This window comes from Metopolophium dirhodum, chromosome 2 (genome assembly GCF_019925205.1).
Source record: "Metopolophium dirhodum isolate CAU chromosome 2, ASM1992520v1, whole genome shotgun sequence".
Classification (NCBI taxonomy): Eukaryota; Metazoa; Arthropoda; class Insecta; order Hemiptera; family Aphididae; genus Metopolophium; species Metopolophium dirhodum.
Window position 1 is genome coordinate 15,921,315 of NC_083561.1, and position 19,599 is coordinate 15,940,913.

Consider the following 19,599-nt stretch of genomic DNA (forward strand, 5'->3'; position numbering starts at 1 on the left):
AATGTGATTATATATTTTAGTTTTGTTATTTTTAAGTTGTAATTATATGTAATTTTTCAATTGTAACTTAAATATTTTTAAAAAATAACTCATTTTAATATTAGGTACCATGTTTATTTTATTATATATTAAGAATTATATATTTTTAAAAATGATTTATCATTCAAACTACACCCATACCAGAAACTTAGGACATGATGCAGCGGCACCAACAATGATCACCCATCCCAAGATTCGACCCTTGGAAAAGTTGGAATGGTCACAAACGTGAAAAACAACTGTTGTCAATCATTTGACCCAACTCTTCATAGGCTCCCGCCTGATAAGAGTGCTAGGCCACATAGGCCGTGATACTAGCAACTAGCAACTTATCATTCATATAATTTTCTTTACTTTTGTCATACGTTTAACTAGTGTCTAGTACCATTTTTTTTTCATTTGTGAGCTCATGTAGTTACACCCTATATTTATTAATATTTATAATTAGTAATTACATATAAACTTTAGGTATATAATCAGTCGTGGACTGGTTGGGTGCTGGGATTCTACAGTATCCCTTGCCCTAAAATATATTTTCCCTTATCAGTATAAATGTGCCTTAAGTTGTAAACATAACAACCAAGCCCTCGCACGACACGACACACGACATAGAATCTGATCTAGACCGTAATTAATTATAGCATGGCCTTTCTTAATTATCTATAATCACTATTCGCTATGATTACTAGTACACCGTGCTACCAGTTTTGGTCTTTGGTAAATCTACCACTGACCAGTGTCGTCCAGGCTCACCGTATCGTGTAAAATAATCAGTTACCACAGTCACCAAACGATACCGTATATTCAACTTTTCACCGTGTGGTTACATTTATGTGTGGAAAAGTGATAACTGGTATCTATAAACCTTGGTTACCGTTCAGTAATCAATTTACAAATTACAAGGCCCGAAGGTCGACAGAACTCAACAGTGAACACTGAACACTATACCATACCTATAACTGAGTTACAAGATATTGTGCAAATATTCTACAATTGTATGTTTTATTGTAAGTAAATAATTTAATAGTCTAATAGCTTAATATTGTTTCATATTTTAATTTTTTTCACGATAAACGACCTAATATACAGGTAAATGGCATTCAGTCGTGCATGGTACCACTTCAAACGTAATTTTATATCTGTAACATTTCCCATTATTTCGTTTTCTGCAATCTACGGTGATTACAACCGGACATTAAATTGGAAAAAAATACAAAATCAAAAAGTTTAAAGTAAGACATTAAAATTCCAGGTTGTAACATTTGTAACTTATTAATTAGTAATTACCTACTTATTAGTTATTTGCTTATACTTTAAATTACTTTTCTGGGAAAAATACCGATAAAAAATAAAAAGATGATTTATTTAATATTGAAATTGGAACTTTTCTGTTTAACCACACTTTTTTTTATTTTAACGTATGTAGTAAACAGTCTGAAATCGATGATGAAGTCAGAATTTTAAGGTCGGACTTTTTAAGTTTTAAAGTTATATCTAATTGAAATTTATAGTATTTTCATATAGGTACACTCTCTTGGTCGATTAAAATCAAAAACATCCCTCAACTTGTTATGTAAAACCCCCTTGGGTGGGCCTCGGACTTGAAATAGCTATAATTTCTAAATTAAGTTTGACCACCAAATTCTGTCTTTATTTCAGCATGCTAAACTACATACATCTGCATTGTGTGATATGGCTCAACCAAAAACTTTAATTATATATTAATATAGTATTTTTTTTTTTTTATATAATATTTCACACTTATTTTTTGTTTTAGAAATATCGTACAATGGCAGCTAAACATGCATTATTTGGACTAACCTGGGACTATTTCGCATTGGCTATTCCTCTAACTGCTGGTGCCTTATTTGGCAAATTTTTAGATGACAAAGAAACAGAAAGGATGTCACTTTTTAGAGATAGAAGTGCTTTATATGGAGGAATGGTGAAGAAAGGCGAAAAACCTTCTTGGCCATAAGTTTGTTTTATTTAAGATGGTACTATTAGTTTGAATTAATTGTAATATTGTTTTAAATCTTATAATAAATTAAATTATGTTAATAGTTCTTTTTTTAGTGTATTATAGCTATATAAAATAAATGTTTACAGTTTGATAGTAATGATAAAAAAATTCATAACATACTTTTCCAAAATGTAATCTAAAATGTTGTTTATTTCACTTACTAATAAAAAAATAAACTATGTACCACCTGCAATTATATCAGTTGTACGTTTTTTAGCATACAAATTAATGTTATGCTAATATACTATCTTTTAATTAATACCTATTATATAATATTTATAAAATACTTAAATAACTGAGTTAAATTAAATTACAAGTACTTATAGCTATCACACTACTTCTCACTACCTACCAGTGAGTATTCTTATTTATTTACTTTACTAGGTATAATATTAGTAACCAAAAAAAATATTTTTTTCAATCTTTTATGTTTAAATGCAAGTTAAATAAATAAGTGTAAATCAATGTTTATGGAAAATTACGGTTCAACTTTTACATAATTGATACTAATTTCTGTATTTTTAGATATCTGTTTATTAGATCTTAAATTAGTTGATGAGCTATCTTCAATTGTAAAATCAGGGAAATATAATAATAATTTGACAACTACCATAGTTGCTGGACAGTTAAATTTGTTTACTATTTAGAGAAAATCTTAACATAAGTAGGATGATCATACTAGAAGGTTAAAAAGGCAATGGCCAAGAGATCTCCTCAACACCTAACTTAAAAAAAAAAAATAAACATTAATTAAATAAACTCAAACCCTAATTTCTGGTCAGGTGGCACTGCTGGGAGCCTTCCTTCTCTTGTTATTTTTTTTTTCTTATAATACTTACTCTGTCACCACACTTACTCATTATACACTTATGTATAGATTGTAAATAAACTTTATTTTTAACAAAAAATAAAAAAAAAAAGGATGATCATACTATAAATGACGAAAAAGTAAAAAAAAAAATAATGTTAATTGCTAAGTAAGTTATTTGATTTTAGAAATGTATTTAAGTAGTATTATTACGTCTGTATTGTCTTTAGATTTGTGATGAGGTCCATTTACACATTCTAAATAAATGTACTGTTTAGTTAAAAATTGACGGTCCATAAATTGAATTGATAATCTTCCACGCTCAAAGAAAAATCTGTACTTAGATTTTTCTCCTATCAACACATTTTAATATTATTGGTTCATATTTTGTAATTTAATTTATAACTTAATTCATGCCAAGAGTTGCCAGTGGGCGGCTTCTTATTCAAATTCTCACGTTCTGTATTCTCCTAAAACATAAGCTTATTGTACATTACCAGTATAGATTGTTTATTTCTAATAAAAAAAAAAAAATAAATAAAACTATCTAAACATTTATACTTCTTTAAATAAGTTACCTTCATATTTTATAGACTTAGCCACAACATAGCCAAAACCTAATTCTAACAAACATTAGTAAAACATTTAAATCACTCGTTTCTCCTTGTATAGAAATATTATTCATGAATTGTCTTTCTATTTTAATGATAATATTTTAAAAAAACGCACTAAAGCAAATTCAAAACAATGTTGAAAAAAATTATTTAATCAAAATATGTATGTAAAAAAATAAATAAGTATGTATGTAGGTAAAAAACACAAATAATAATGAAGTGGAATAACTCATTCATATAATCATATCAAGTAATCTACAATATATATATATATTTTTGATACACAGATTACACAATAATTATTAAATAAACTCATTTACTCATAAATAGTTTTAAAAAAGTGTAAAAAATTTTAAAAAGTGTTTTAACTAATACAATAATAATTTTACTTTAACTATGATGTATAAAAAATTATATTTCTAATATAATATAATTTTTTTAAGATAATAATATAACTGCATTATATTATTATCATTAGGTGTATTACAATAAATCCTACATCGTACCCATATCTAGGCCGGCCAGATGTCCTTTCTGATATGGGAAAGTTTTTCCCAGTGTTCCGACATACGCTTTCGCTTAACTGACCCATTTTTGTACTTATAAAGTTATAAAGTTTGTTATGTTAAGAAAATTACAATTGCAGTATTAGACGCCAAATATGCATAACTTCTACTGCAGTTAAGTATAGGTACCTATATTAATATTGTTATGTAAATACTAAAAAGGTCTATTTTTCTTCAGTAAAGGATGATATATTATTCTTTTAAAAAATGTAAAACAACAGCTAAATGAGAGGGGAAAATCCCACTAAGGTAGTAAAAAGCCAATGGGGGGGATCTGACCCCCACGTCCCCCTTGTCTACGCCACTGCACCCTACCCCTATATATTATAGCATTAAGCATTTATGCCAAATAATATATAAACATGAAAAATAAAATATTATAATTAATATAATATAATTTATGTATAATATATTATAATATTGTACATTACAATACAGGATAGTATATTAAATCTTAAATCTTAAATTAATACCACGAACCATGACAAATTATACTTATACTTAAATTATAATTTGTCATGCCATAAACACACAGTTATTCTGTGCATGAATTAAGATCACGGCCTTAGAAGATCTTCTAAGGTCGTGATCTTAGTCCATGATATTATCATTTATCTTAAATCATGATTTATGATAACGACGGTGGTTGTCTGAGTGATAAGCACTTAATGATTATAAAAATTGTTTGTTGTTTACAAATTACGACGCATTGCATGTTGTTTCTAACTTATATTCATAGACCTATTAAATCCTCGTTTAGTTATTTATTTAATAAATTCTTAGTTCTCAGTAAATATTATTAGCATTTGGAAATTGTTTTTATTTTAAAAATTAATACCCAAAAGAAACTATTTACTATACTATTTTCTTTTACATCTACCTCTTTGATATACAAGCAAATACAAATATGGAGTTGAATCCTATGCAAGTTGCCTTAAATACTGTTAGGACATTACGATTGGAGCTAATGCAGCTTATTATTGAAATTGGTGAAGGAGTAAAAGATGATGGTTCACAAACTGAATCAAAAGATAATCGTTATATGTATTCTATGAATGAAATGGTTGGAAAACTTGGACTTCATATGAGGTTTAGTTTGATTTATAGTACATTTTTAATAATTGTTAAAATTTTTAACTTACCTAAATTTAATGGATGTGTATAAATTTTAATTTTTAGGGATCTTGAACAAGTTGTTGGGTCCTTATCTAGTCCTCCAGGTGCCATGTTATTATATAACACATCATTTTTAACTCAAGAAAGCACATCCGATCGACAAGCATTGTACACTCCTCTAGTGTCTTCTCACAAATGGCTTGATAAAGTATTACAAATTAGTGTTTAATTATATTTTGATTTTAATTAAATGTGTATTACTAATAAAGTTATATGATTCTAGGTACATAAATTCAGTTCAAATGCAGTACAAATTTTAAGTCAGAATTCATTAAAAAAATCGTATTACAATTCCAGTTCGAATAAGAAGAAACGACAACAGTCAAGTTTGCATAATATATCACCACAGTAAATGTCTACCTAGTTACATTATAATTTCTAATAATTAATGTTTAGTTTAATTAATTAGGTATTTAATTATTTTTTTAGAGCTGTTGATGTACTATTAACTAATATTGATCGAATGTTTCCTGAAATGAGTATTACAATAACGAGGCCCTGTGCATCAAATGTTGTTCTATTGGTAATTTTGTTTCAATATTTATTTTCTTCTTTACAAATTAAAAAAAATAATATTATTTTATTATAATTGTTAACAAATAATATGGTCGTGGCTTGGTGTTGCGCAGTGTGTACACTCAACTGTGGAAACGCACTGAGTGTACGTAACGGCCGGCATTGCTAGTTCCCTGGTTGTCACCCGGGATTTTTAGCAACAAATCCTTGCCACACATTCAAAAACGTATTTTCAACCGTTCCTCCCCCTACTAACAACCTACAAACAAACAAAAAACAAACAGCTAATGACCTAAGTAGCTCAAGCTCAATAAAAAAAAAAAAAAATAATATGGAAAAAATGCAGCTTAGTATTTACTAAAGTGTGTATTTTAAGGCTCTGCATCTCACTGTTTAATTCAATATTAGTGATTGTTGCTCTTTTTATAATAGAAGTTACTCCAAAAAAACATTGTAGCCTCAATAAAAATATGTTAAACCAATCTGAATATACTTTGTAATATTCTGTGTAACTGTGTAAGAAACAATCCTTAGAAAGAGGAGGGGATGAATAACAATGATTTCCTGTTTCAATGGCAATTTTAACTTACAAAATAATAATGTGATAAGTTGGTATGTTTTTTTTTTTTAAAAACGTAATACCTTAGAAATTATAATATAACAATAATGATTTACAATGATTGTGGAAACTTAAAAGTAATACCAATGTTTAGATATTAAATAAAATTAATATAATAATGTGTAACATCTGATTTTTCTACCATATTTATTGTAAAAAATAAAAAATAAATTTTGAAATTTTTATTGATACCACTGATTTTTGGTATAACTTCCAATGGATGAGCCACAATTATTTAAGCACTTTCAAATTTAGTGTCTTTAAAAACATACATTTTGAAAATTAAATTTAAAAACGAGCATGGATACTAAATTGTATTTATTCCATATTTAGTGTTAATTATTAAATAGAATAATTAGGTAATATTTATAAAACAACTAAGAAGATTGATAGGAAGAATTATATGCTATATTATCGAATCAAAAGTATTTTTCTCAAAAAGTAAAATGTATTCATCATTAAAAATTAATTTGTATTTTGTTTATATTTAGGTTGGCTTAAGTAGAGTCTTACAAGCAATTATATCATTTAAAGGAGTTATGATTGAATGGGTTATTGTTAAAGGATTTAATGAACCTATTAACCCTAACAGTTTGCAACAAGAGCTTTGGCAAGAATCAAGATATTATGTTTTTCGTAAGATAACTGATCATGCTAATGCAGCTATGTTACATTTCTCTTCACCAACATTGCCAGATCTTTCAGTTCGATCATTCATGGTAGTTTTAAATGAAAACCTTTTTGGGCTGTCATATAGTATGCTGTCTACCAGCTGTTGTCATTTGCTATAGGAAGTGGTCTACCTGTATCCGGCCAGTTTTTACAAGGGCTTTTAATCTTTGATAAATACAGTCTAATCTCTTTTCTTTGGTTAACATTTTATCTTTATGACTTGATTACAATTCTTCGACATTTAGTTAAAGTATTTTGCATAGTACATCACTTATTGCGTGACACTACAATTTATTCTACATATTTTTTGGGCTCTCATACATTCACATTCTCGATATGTTTGCAAAATATTTTTTTTTAATCATAAGAAGTGATGAATCAACCACCAATTTTTATCTAATAAAAATTTTTTGCCAAAAACAATGTAATAAGTGTGGAAGTGAGATGAATTTGTACATATGTTAGGAAAGGGGCAAAGAATAAGGAAAAAGGTACCTATATCAACAACTCAAACAACTTTTTTTTTTTTTTTTTTAGAATGATATAATTAAATTTTAAAAAATTTATGATTTCTTTTAAAAATTTTATATTTTTTTTTTGTTGGTAAACCACATAGTATATCTGTAAATTCACTGGTAGACTGCATACTATATACCTCATACTATTTGTGTTTTAATAAAAAATATCAAAATAATTGTTGATATCTTTGTTTTATTTACAGACTTGGCTCAATAGTTATTCGATATTATTCAATTCAGTATGTAAAGCATGTGGAAATCGATTACTTAATGCATACCCACCTACTTGGAGAGATCTGAGATCATTAGATACATACCATTATGAATGTAAACCATAATATTATATTTAAGATATTTATTTAAAATATTTTTAAGTTTATTTCATAACTTAAGATTAATATTAATTGTACTTTAATTAAGTTGTAATTTTAAAAGTAAAATAAATATAGTTTATGATATTTTATATGAATACATTACTAAACTATTTTATGAACAATTTAATGATGATATATTTAGTTTTTTGCAATTTAGGATTAAATCAAATCTAATAATATTTAAATGATTCTAATCATTGATTTTTCTCATAGTTCATCATACTATGTTTATATTTTATTATGTCTAATGTCTATAGTTCTTAATAATTTATTTCATGTCAAATTTTATTGAAATTTCCTCTTTCAGTTTTCATATTGCATGTAATTGTTACTGTGTTATGAAAGAATGTTCTTCATCTTGCACGTTTACGCATTCACATTTATATTTAGTGAACGCCACTTGTTTTTTTTTCAAATAGAACAATATGAACAACATTTATATATTTAATAAATATTGATTAATAATACTATTATAATATTGGGTATATAATAACATTTTTCTTTTATAATATTCCTATTATATTTATTTGATTACTGAATACAAAATGCGTGAAATTCCTGGAGGCACGGCTTGACATAAAACAATAATAATATTATTATTTCTACTTTTTGTATTAGTATTAAAACGATTCATACAATTTTAATAAAACAAATTAAATCAATGACCAAATGAATGCATTCATTTTTTCAAAGAACATGAATGTGTTCGTTTTAAAAAATATGAACTTGAACAAGTTTCTTTTTTTAAGCACTGAACATGAATGAATTCAATTTTTTAGTAAATGTTCCGAACACTTAACTATTACTAGTAAGCAAACGAGCCGTCCCTAGGCCGGCAGCTTGGACTTCTCGTTTAGACCCCGCGGTCACGCACATGAACTTTGCCTTCTTTCAGAAATTATTGATAAGGGTACATCACTTTTAAGAGTCTTTTAAAAAATCCTTTGCAACAGTGTTGGTGATATTTATCCAAATGTTGCTATAGCATTAAGGATTACGCTCTCATTGCCAGTTACAACGGCGACAGCAGAAAGATCATTTTCAAAATTAAAGTTGGTAAAAAATTACTTAAGAACATTAAGTCAAGAGAAAACTACACATTTAGCAATAATATCTATAGAACATGAAATAGTAGACGGATTGGACTTTGATGATGTTAATGACACATTTGCTGATCTCAAATCAAGAAAAATTAATTATTGTTATTTCTGTCGTTACCTATAGTAAATAATTTTATTAATCTATTATAAAAATATACAGTTATTTAATCACAGATAATATATACATGTGGATGATGAAATGGTGCAAAACCCCTGATGGAGCCCTTGGTTTTGAAATTTGAGAGGTTACGGAGTGTAATAATTGCCTTTCTGTGGAATGCATCAATTATTTTTTGTGGGCCCCGCTATAAGAGTTATGCCCCGGGCCCGCAAATTGTAGGGACGGCCCTGCTAGTAAGTACTAGTAAAAGTTTATCTTTTCATAGCTAAAGCTAGCCAACTGCACTTTTGAAGTATTCCTACTGCCCAATTGCCAATTCTGGTTCTAAAATCTGTTCTGCACTTAGAAAGTTCGAAAATTGCTAATCTCTGTATAAGTAATCAAGTGACCTTAATTATTGGTTATCGCCACGGACTAAGGAATATAATCTTAGTCCGTGGTAATCACTTTTTACTCAATGATCATTTACAGTATAAATTGTTTTTAACCAAGTATATCAATGTGACAATATTATAGGTACCAATAAACTAGTATATTAGTTAGCATTTCTAAGGCCCATTTCTACTGTTCTTAGTTTCCTATTTGAATTTCCTAATATTGTTGAATGCCAGTATCAGCGCAAGTAGGAATGTCCTTTTTTTTGGAGTTGAGTGTTAGGTACTTAACAATTTTTTTCAAGTTCCAAACATTATTGTTCTATGATATTATATATAACGATCAGTAGCGTAATTACATGGAGGGGGGGCTATTAAGGCGTCAACCCTCTCCCCCCCCCCCCATAGACTGTAAACAATATGCAAAAGTTTTTGAAGTCCTCACCACAGAATATATATATATATGAAATATATTTCATATATTCTGTGTCCTCACTATAAACTTTAAAGTCGGGGCTACTAAATAAAATCATATCCCCCCCTGCCCTACAAGACAAAAACCTAGATACGCTCCTGTGTACAATATAGATTTTAAAAGTTCTTCGATTCTATATATTGTATATTGTATAATGTATTATTGTACAATGTTTCCATAATCTACATTTCTGATGGTTTTTTTAATTTCAGGTTTTTCTTATCTTTAGACACTAATTAAATATTAATTATTAATTCTAATGTTTTATCTCTGTTAACAACATATTTGAACGACTATGTTATCATTTGTACTTCATTTTTTTGTATACAACATCATATGGTTCATGGATCACAGTTCTTGATAGTAAAAAATAATATGAATATAATAACATACTATACCAATATACCATACCTATACATATTATTATTACATAGGAAGTGTAAGTTTTGATCTTTTAATATTTTAATCTCAATTTTGTTTTCATATGTTCGACGATTATTACTTACTTGTTTATAAGGTGTTTCTTAAAGTAAATTAAAACGAACAACTCGATTTCAGTGTGGCCCACTAATTATAATATTATATACGTAAGTTCTACCTATTGTTCATTGAAAATATATTCTATATAAAAACCCAATATTTGGATACCTTGTAAATAATTTATATGAAGTTATTATTTATTTAATCATTTTTATATTACGTAGATATAACTTATTCAATTCCACATAGTGTAAGACAGTCATTTTCATCTCTGTTCAATAAATTATTTTAATTTTTATTATCAATACCATTCTAGCAGATTGTTACCAGATCACTGTGATTAGTCTGTGTTTAAATTTAAACTAATAATTTTATTTTAATATGCTTTAGGAAGATAAATACTAATTCAAAATGATACGAGTTGAAGAAAGTCGTATAAAATCATATTTAACTATGGTAAGTCTTAAAATAAATAAAATAATATAATGTTATGGTACTTCATAAATATTTAGAAACCTTATTCTATTATAACTTATAGGTATACTTACTCTTAGATATACTTTACTCTTTAAAAACGATGAATATCATTTATGCTTACTGTATAACTGAGCATGCAAAAAATGTTATTTTATTTTGTATTACTAACAATATCAACTATTATTTGTTAATTGTATTATTATTTTAGGTTTCTAAACATAAATTTAGAACACCTTATATCCCTGTTGTGTCCGTCCGTCCGTTAGTTACCAGTACATGATTACGATTGTTTCTATAAATATTTTACAATGGTGCGATTCAAAGTAAATTTATACTAGCCAGTATTATAAAATTAAAAATATCAAGATTTGAGTATTTAATATAGATTCACGCTAGCCAATATTAAAAACATTGGAACCAAAATATTTTTAATTTGTACATGGAGTTTTAGTTTATTGAGTTGTATTAAAATACGTTTGAAAACCGGGAGTTTAGCATGCTCACAGAGTGAGCTTTCCTAACTTGTTTATCATTTACTATTAAGTACTCTTTTCCTAAAAGCAAAAAAGGAAAAATTAAGAAGTTATAAAAAGGTATAATACACCCAGGTTTTATGCTATTAATTTAATAGTATATAATAATAATGTGTTAATTTTTGATTAGGTACATATTTAAAAATAAATAAATGTATGTAACTTCTGAATCATTAACATCTGAAGGTCATTTTGTTAAATTTAAAAACTTCTAATTTATTATAATTTAAATGATTAATATTTTAATTAATGTTATTAAATCGTTTAAATGATCATAAAACTGTTATGTCACAAAATGTAAGGGATTTAGAGTTACACCTCTTTGACAAAGTGCTATAGCATCACCTATACTCTGTTCAGAGAGAGATCGCGCCACATACCGACGAAAACTGGTTCTCCCATACAACACCCTGTCATTGGGGAACTGATTTCAATAGCATAGTAACTCGGAGGGATGCGCAGAATCGGTGCGTTCTCTCGCTGAACAGAGTATAGTAATAACGTGGATGCACAACAATGTATGTATTTATAATATAAAGTTACATATTGTAATATATTTAACCATGTCTTATAAATAAGAAATGTATTACTATAGGTTATTGTATGGTAATACTTTAATATATTTTAGAATAAAATTCATTGTATAATTTTATATTTTTTAACATATTTAATACACTATCTTTATTTTATTTCAGTACAAATTTCCTGAAAATACAAAAAAAGAAATTATAAAAACATTAAATTATTATCACGGACTCATTTGTAATTTTGAGACATTTTGTAAGTTATTTTTATTGTTTTTTGAGTTGTTGTTAGTACTTAAATTCTCAATATAGGTGGGTCAAACTGTTTGACGTTCGTTAAATCGAACCGAACACCTGAAAGTCAAAAGTCAAACGTAGTTTAAAAAAAACCAAACCAAACTCGATCAAAAAGTTTGAACTTCAATAAGTAATTTTAACTCAAAAGAATGTTTAAAAAAATTGAAACACATCATAGTTTTGAACAAAAAATGTTTTATATTTTATATTTTGGTTTGAAATAAAAACTAAAATGTTTGATTTGTAATTGTCTTCAAACCCTCCGTTTGAATTTAGTTTGGTATTAAACAAAATGTTTAGTACGGGTTTGGTTTGATGTTGAACATATTGTTCGGTTCGACATACATCTAAATAGTTTAATTAGCCATGCCTAATAAAAGTTTTTGTTTGAGACGATATTTTTGAGCTCAACCCATCTCTAATTGTTACATATGAGCATTAACTATAAATAGTATTTATAATCAATGATATGAGTTACAAAAATGTATTATAATAAACTTTTTTTTTCAAAGTGTTTTCAAATAGAATTGAAAAGAAACTAGTTAATTTGAGTGGTACTGTTCCTGTTACATTTAAAGGTAACTACCAACTAATTTTAATTTGTAATATTGTTATAAAAATAATTAATTATCTAATTTTATTTTTAAAGGCACCACTTATCACATTCCAATTTGTATCTGGCTAATGGATACACATCCAAATAATGCACCAATTTGTTATGTGAAACCTACATTGGATATGCGAATTAAAATGTCAATGTATGTTGATCACAACGGTAAAATTTACTTACCATATTTACACAATTGGACTCCGGTAATACATTAAATTATAATTATACTTAATTTGTGCCAATTTTAAATTACACACAGTACACCATTTTAGACTACGTCCAATCTTCTTGATTTAATTGGAATAATGACTGCAACTTTCTCAGAAACACCACCTGTATATTCAATTATTAGAACTGAACAACCAGTAAACCCTGGTTATCCTACTCAAATGCGTAAGTTTAATTTATAATATGTTGTATACTTATTAGTTTTGTCTGAAAATGTATAAATATTGTGATTATATTTCAATCAAAGTTACTAATTAGTTTCATTAATATTCTGTGTATGGATGTCTAGTACATACTGATCAATGTTAATATTTAACTTAAAATTATATTAAGTAATGTTTTCATAATTATTTTATGGATACACAATTCAATTTTAAGCGTAATAGTTATCAATTTGCAAAGGAAGTATTATGGCCTGTTGAATTATTTTTATAAAATTGGGCTTGGAATGGTTCAGTATTTTGTTTAATCATGTTATTTATTACTTTTATAACTTGAAGACTCTTGATAACTGAAAAAATATGTAAATTATGGCCACCCTAAAAATGATGTAATTTATGTAATTGACTGTATCCTATTTACATTAAAAAAGAACCTCGGCAGCTGACTTTTGTGCAGTGGTATAGCTTTACTATACGGCTGATGTACAGATGTTGACCTTGTATGTGTGACCAAAGACAATCAAGTATTGCCTGACTAACACCCTACTAAAATTGGTCACCGCCGAGGTCCCTTCTTGATGTAAATGGAGTATAGTTTTATTTATTACTATTCATTTTTTACACATGTACATTTAGCATATGGTGGAACTGGTTCAAACGTGATGTTGCCATATTCTTCAATACCAACACAATCTACTGCTACTTCTAATCCTCCAACAGCGTACCATGGAAGTTCTAATACTCCTTATCCTTTGTATAATAATCAGTTCCCTTCGCCCTATCCAACAGGTTCAGCAAATACATCAAATTTTCCCCCCTATACTCCACCATATACAACACAAAATTCGTCTCAAAACTGTCCATACCCTCAGCAACCTGCACCAATAAGACCAGAATATCCTCCTTACCCATCAACTACTAGTAATTTGCCTAATCCTTCTACAGGGGTAAGATTATTTTGTTTTTTTTAATTTAAATTAACACATTTATTAGGAACCTTAGCGTATAAATAAAAAAAAATCCTATCTTAAAATAATTTTAATTTGCTTTGTTTTATTACAAAATAATAATTATTTATTACCTATAACTTCTCTATAGAATTATTTATATGACAATCAAAAAATCATTAAAATACTTAACTAGATGAATATCTTATGCAAATACAAAAATCAGACGTGATAAGACATGAAATAACATTTTTATTAAATCTTTATGTTTGATACAGTGAAACCTTTATATTATAATGGACCATCACGAGATTTTAAAACTGTCCACTATTGAGAAAAGTTTTAAATGTTCCTGTAAACAATATTATATTATTACATATAATGTATTATTTACATTAAAAGTTAACTGTATACAAGAATTTATTATTATTTACTATCATTTAATATTTTTAATTATTTTTGAAAATATCTCTTAATTTTTGTTAATGTTCATTAATCATAATACATAAATGTATGGGTGTATGGCATCTGTTAACTGGACAACTCACAACTGATATTTTAAAAATTCATAATTTTGATTGTTATTGTTTATCAAGAGTCTGAGTATGTCAATAATTAAGATAAGTTAAGTTAATTTGTATTGTACAATGTTTGTATACGATTAATTATATATTGTATGGAAACATTAAAGATAAATTCATTTTTATTATCTAGTTTTGTCCCTTGTGAGGTAGATTTGAAAATAAGGACCTGTTTGTATTGTCCACATCCACTATTAAGAGTGTGTCCACTTCTTAGAGGTGTCTACTTATAAAGGTTTCACTGCTATCTTTATATTTATGTCTTCTAACATACTATATCGTACAGCACAGTTAATGTTGATTTTAACTTTTTAAGATTTTTTCTTATATTTTCATTACTTTAGTGCTTCACAATAAATAAATATTATTTATGCATGTCTTACAACCCATAGTTGAATGATGGTGGTACGATAACAGAAGAACATATTAAAGCCTCTTTGTTATCTGCTATTGAAGATAAGGTACGAAGACGCTTTAACGAACAAATGGCCCAGAATAAAGCCGAATTAGATATATTGCAACATTCTCAACGAGAATTATCACTTGGAAAAAATAAATTAGACTCTATTCTGACAAGTCTCAATAAAGAAAAGGTATACAAAGTTCATCTTATTAAAATTCTTCAGTGTTGTGTATATTTTTTTGATGTGCTATTACATTCAAATATATTTTTTTAGTCTGAATTAGAACAAAACATTCAAGTATTGCGTGATAAAGAAATAGAACTTGAAATGGCTATTTCCAAGTTATCCAAAGAAGATAATATTGATATTGACGATGCTGTAACAACAACTGCGCCTCTTTATAAACAGTAAATAAATATAATTTTTTTCTGATATGAGATACTAATTATTTTATTATTATTAGAATATTGAATTCATTTGCTGAAGAAGCCGCAACCGAAGATGCAATTTATTATATGGGAGAAGCATTAAGGAGAGGTGTGATTGATCTAGAAGTATTTCTGAAACAAGTACGTTCACTCTCCCGTAAACAATTTATGTTACGGGCTTTGATGCAACGATGCAGGCATAAGGCTGGTCTAGTAGCTTAATTCAAAAGACAAAGGAAATATACTAACAAGGTACAAGATAACATTTACAAAATGAGATGTTTAATTTCTACAGATAAGTAAGATGGGGTTAAACAACATTTTGTGGTATATTTATTCTATTACAATACATATTACTTCTGTTTTTTGTTTAGTAACAGTATATTTACTTCTGTTGACTATTACAACAGAGATCAATAATATGCTAATTTTGTTAGTGTCTTATTACATTTTATCAACCAAATAATTTTATTTTAATATTTTATTACTATAATTACTGTACACATTAAAATATGATATTGAAAATATGTAAGTTGATATTTCAATCATTTTGTCTCTAATATAAATATTATTTTCATTTTAAATCCTTAATTATTTTTTCTTGACACTTTAATATTATCAATCTTATATTTTATCATGATATTTTGTTGTAAGTTAAGAAAACACCACTTCATATATAGGTATGATACAAAATTAAAAATACAAATATAATTTTATTGAAGTTATAATTATTGAAATCTGTATTAAGTTATTATTATTATTAACCGTATAGTTCATAATATCCACAAAATATATTTCATTTTTAAATTGATTTAGATGGTATTCTATTAAATATCTACTTATAACTAATAGTTTTTGTATAAGAACTTAAATATATTTATGTTCAGGACCGGCTCAAGTAAAAATAGTTAACTAGGCAAAATCAAATTTTGCCGCCCCTAATAATATAATATTATCAGTATTTTGAAAACATCGCCTACCCCTTGAGCCGGGCCTGTTAATGTTGCGTCTAAAATAATCGTTAAATTATAATAAAGTAATGAACTATTATAGCCCAAGATATGTGATACCTTATTTTATTTCCAAAAAAAAAAAAAAATGGTCTTACGCTTAATGCTAATGTAAATATGACCTGAAGAAATTACTAGTTATATTAAATCTTAACACTTATTTAAAAAATATGTTAACCAAGTGATTTTATATTATAGTATTGTGTACTCATAAAAACTTAAGCATCAATAAGAAATTATGATACAAATTTACTCATATTTGACCCATTATATTTTTTTAGTTAAATTAATATAATTGAATTTGCCATTTATAAATTATGATTAAAATATCTTTATATTATTGTCTTAGATTATTATGCTTTATTATAACTTATACAATTATGTGTAATATATGGAGGTCAAATAAACCAATATATATATTTTTTAATTTATTGTTTTTAGAATTATTTTGAAAATCCTAGTTCTCAATTTACAGTGCTGTACATATATCACTTTATAATCTAAAATAAAAAACTGTACCCCGGTTCGTCTTATGTTCTATCCACCATCCTATAGAATACCTGCTTAGTACAAAATTTAACTGAACTACCAAGTCATGCCCATTATGTTTTTTTTAATTAAAATAGTAATATCTATAATTAATATTTTCAATTTAAAACTTGGTAGTTGATTTATTAAATATTTCCCAGAGTATATACATCTTATATTCTATAGACCCGTGGTTTTCAAAATGTTATTACTTATTAAATATGACACACCAAAACATTCAAACAATTTTAACATTTTTTTTTATTAAATAATTAGACGAACAAAATTGTTTTGAATTATAATTATATACATTTAATTAGAATAATGTGCTTGATGGGCTAACAAATTTTTATAATTTTATTCTTGGACGAATTGTAGACATTTTTCTGAAGACCAGTTTGAAAACCACTGCTATAGACACTAGCCAGTAGCATAGTAATTGGTTTTTTACCTGATACAATTGCGCCAGTCCTAGAAATTCATTAAGTATGTTAGCTATATGATATTATATTATATAATAATAGACTATTTTTTTTTTACTATTTGCGGCACGATTCGAAAAGTCACCACACCACTGATACTAGGTAATAAGTATTTAAAATATTGAAATAAGTATTTTCTGTCGTTAGGAACTCGCTTCTACAGACTATACATGATTTGTAATTTTATATTAATAAAACTAGTAGCCCAGATACATATTATTATGCATGGCTTTGGTCCGGTTGATTTTTGCACAGAGCGTCAGTCCACTAGTCATAACTGTTAATACTGAATCACAAATTGGCGGTAATTAGTTTATGTGTTTAGAAATAACTATAGGGCTTGCAAACGTTATAATAACACTATATTTGACAAAAAATGATTGAAATTTGTAAACATAATTATAACAGAAAGCGATAATCAAAAATAATTAAATACACCAAAACAAAATATAACGATCAACAAAAAATATTATATATCATTAGACATAACGTAATTTATAGAATATCATTAAATGAAAAATATTGCAAAAGATAATTTATAGAATTTCATTGAACAAAAAATAACGCAAAACAAAATAATTTAATACCCATTTAGTTAAAAGTTTTATCGGTTTCGTAGAAATATCTATTTCATGCATACAGAATACGCATATTAGAATTGACTATATTATATTCTGTATCTAGGCCATTACCATTATTTGTGTCAGTTAGTTTGCTATAGTTATTTGCGATATTAGAATATTTAACAGTCCAGTCAAATTAGGTCAAAACCGTTGAACTGACGTCAAAAAATTATGGGACCAAAATTAAAGACTGAGAAATTTACTATAAGAATGTAATATTTTAATTTCTTAAATTTTAACAAGTTCTTTTTTATGTAATGGTAACATTTGATAAATTAAATACTGTAAATAATATAATCGCAAGTTCGTCCCGACCAAAAAAACCATTTTCATATACTATAATCTCATTGTTATGTAACAATCATTGTTGGTACTGACATGGAACCATATTTTTAAAGATTCTTTGAATAAGTATTTAAATATATTTAATATTAAACATTTTAATTCTTCTCAAAATAATATAAAAATCACTCACAAGACGCAGTAATCACAATACTCATGTACTACCCACATATTATGTAGAAACCCAAAACGTGTTTTACTTTGCTCAGTTACTATTCAGTTTTTTTTTTTTTTTTAGTTTAAATCAGTTTCTTAATGTTATTATTAGTGGAACCTTTTTTAATCTAATTTTTACTTAGGTCTTAATGTTCCACATTCTGTATTCAAATTATTTACAACAAATATAACAATTATATCAAACAATAATATTCATTTTTAAAAAAAATATTTTCAAAATGTACCAAAAGTTCGTAAAATAACGGACAAACCGGACTTTAAAATTTTATTTTAATTAGATGAATAATAGTATTGCATTTTATATAATTAGATATATTTAATATTAGGCTTATTAGATGAAAGTTGTGAGTCTACATATGATAAAATATAATCAAAATATAAATATATCTTTAGTTAGATATTTTAAAGTAATTTTTTAAATGTTTTAGAAATAGCACTTAACTTTCATGAAACCCTTATATGATTTTCACGAAACCCTGGTTATAAATAATATTATCAATAATTATAATTAAAATATCACGGAATTCTTATTTTAGTTTCAAATATTAATATTTTACATACTCATACATTCATAACTCATTCATAAATTAAAATATTGTACAAAACCATTGAGTAAACATATAATATTCTTACATTTAAATTTGATAATAAGTCAATTCACTCTATTATTTAAGTTAACAACAAAAAATTGGAATTGCGGGATTTACATACGACATAATATGCAAGAACAACATCCTCTTAATGAGATTTTAATATAAATTATTGTACCTCA

At 26.6% G+C, this 19,599-nt stretch overlaps 2 protein-coding genes and 1 long non-coding RNA gene across 3 annotated transcripts; all 3 read left to right on the top strand.

Moving 5' to 3' along the window:
* Positions 1-373: 373 nt before the first annotated feature.
* On the top strand, positions 374-1,271 carry LOC132938997 (uncharacterized). Its single transcript, XR_009663944.1, has 2 exons — positions 374-1,046; positions 1,129-1,271. It is a non-coding gene; the product is annotated as an uncharacterized LOC132938997 (long non-coding RNA).
* Positions 1,272-4,726: 3,455 nt separating this feature from the next.
* On the top strand, positions 4,727-8,014 carry LOC132938996 (mediator of RNA polymerase II transcription subunit 27). Its single transcript, XM_061005987.1, has 6 exons — positions 4,727-5,139; positions 5,230-5,374; positions 5,450-5,574; positions 5,656-5,749; positions 6,853-7,080; positions 7,755-8,014. Exons 1-6 carry the CDS (start codon positions 4,958-4,960, stop codon positions 7,887-7,889), a joined length of 909 nt encoding a protein of 302 aa, XP_060861970.1. The 5' UTR covers positions 4,727-4,957; the 3' UTR covers positions 7,890-8,014.
* A 2,367-nt stretch (positions 8,015-10,381) lies between these two features.
* LOC132939888 (tumor susceptibility gene 101 protein) lies at positions 10,382-17,107 on the top strand. Its single transcript, XM_061007299.1, has 10 exons — positions 10,382-10,582; positions 10,866-10,931; positions 12,181-12,265; positions 12,819-12,884; positions 12,956-13,119; positions 13,189-13,309; positions 13,942-14,252; positions 15,226-15,426; positions 15,511-15,644; positions 15,701-17,107. The coding sequence occupies exons 2-10, from the start codon at positions 10,887-10,889 to the stop codon at positions 15,885-15,887; spliced, it is 1,314 nt and encodes a 437-aa protein (XP_060863282.1). The 5' UTR covers positions 10,382-10,582; positions 10,866-10,886; the 3' UTR covers positions 15,888-17,107.
* Positions 17,108-19,599: the final 2,492 nt, after the last annotated feature.

Excerpts from the sequence above, each read along its gene's own strand:
- LOC132938996 (XM_061005987.1), top strand. The coding sequence starts at position 4,958 with ATGGAGTTGAATCCTATGCAAGTTGCCTTAAATACTGTTAGGACATTA. Across the intron at positions 5,375-5,449 it reads CTCACAAATGGCTTGATAAA|GTACATAAATTCAGTTCAAA; the intron begins GTATTACAAATT and ends ATATGATTCTAG. Across the intron at positions 5,750-6,852 it reads CATCAAATGTTGTTCTATTG|GTTGGCTTAAGTAGAGTCTT; the intron begins GTAATTTTGTTT and ends GTTTATATTTAG.
- LOC132939888 (XM_061007299.1), top strand. The coding sequence starts at position 10,887 with ATGATACGAGTTGAAGAAAGTCGTATAAAATCATATTTAACTATG. Across the intron at positions 10,932-12,180 it reads TAAAATCATATTTAACTATG|TACAAATTTCCTGAAAATAC; the intron begins GTAAGTCTTAAA and ends ATTTTATTTCAG. Across the intron at positions 15,645-15,700 it reads ACTGCGCCTCTTTATAAACA|AATATTGAATTCATTTGCTG; the intron begins GTAAATAAATAT and ends TATTATTATTAG.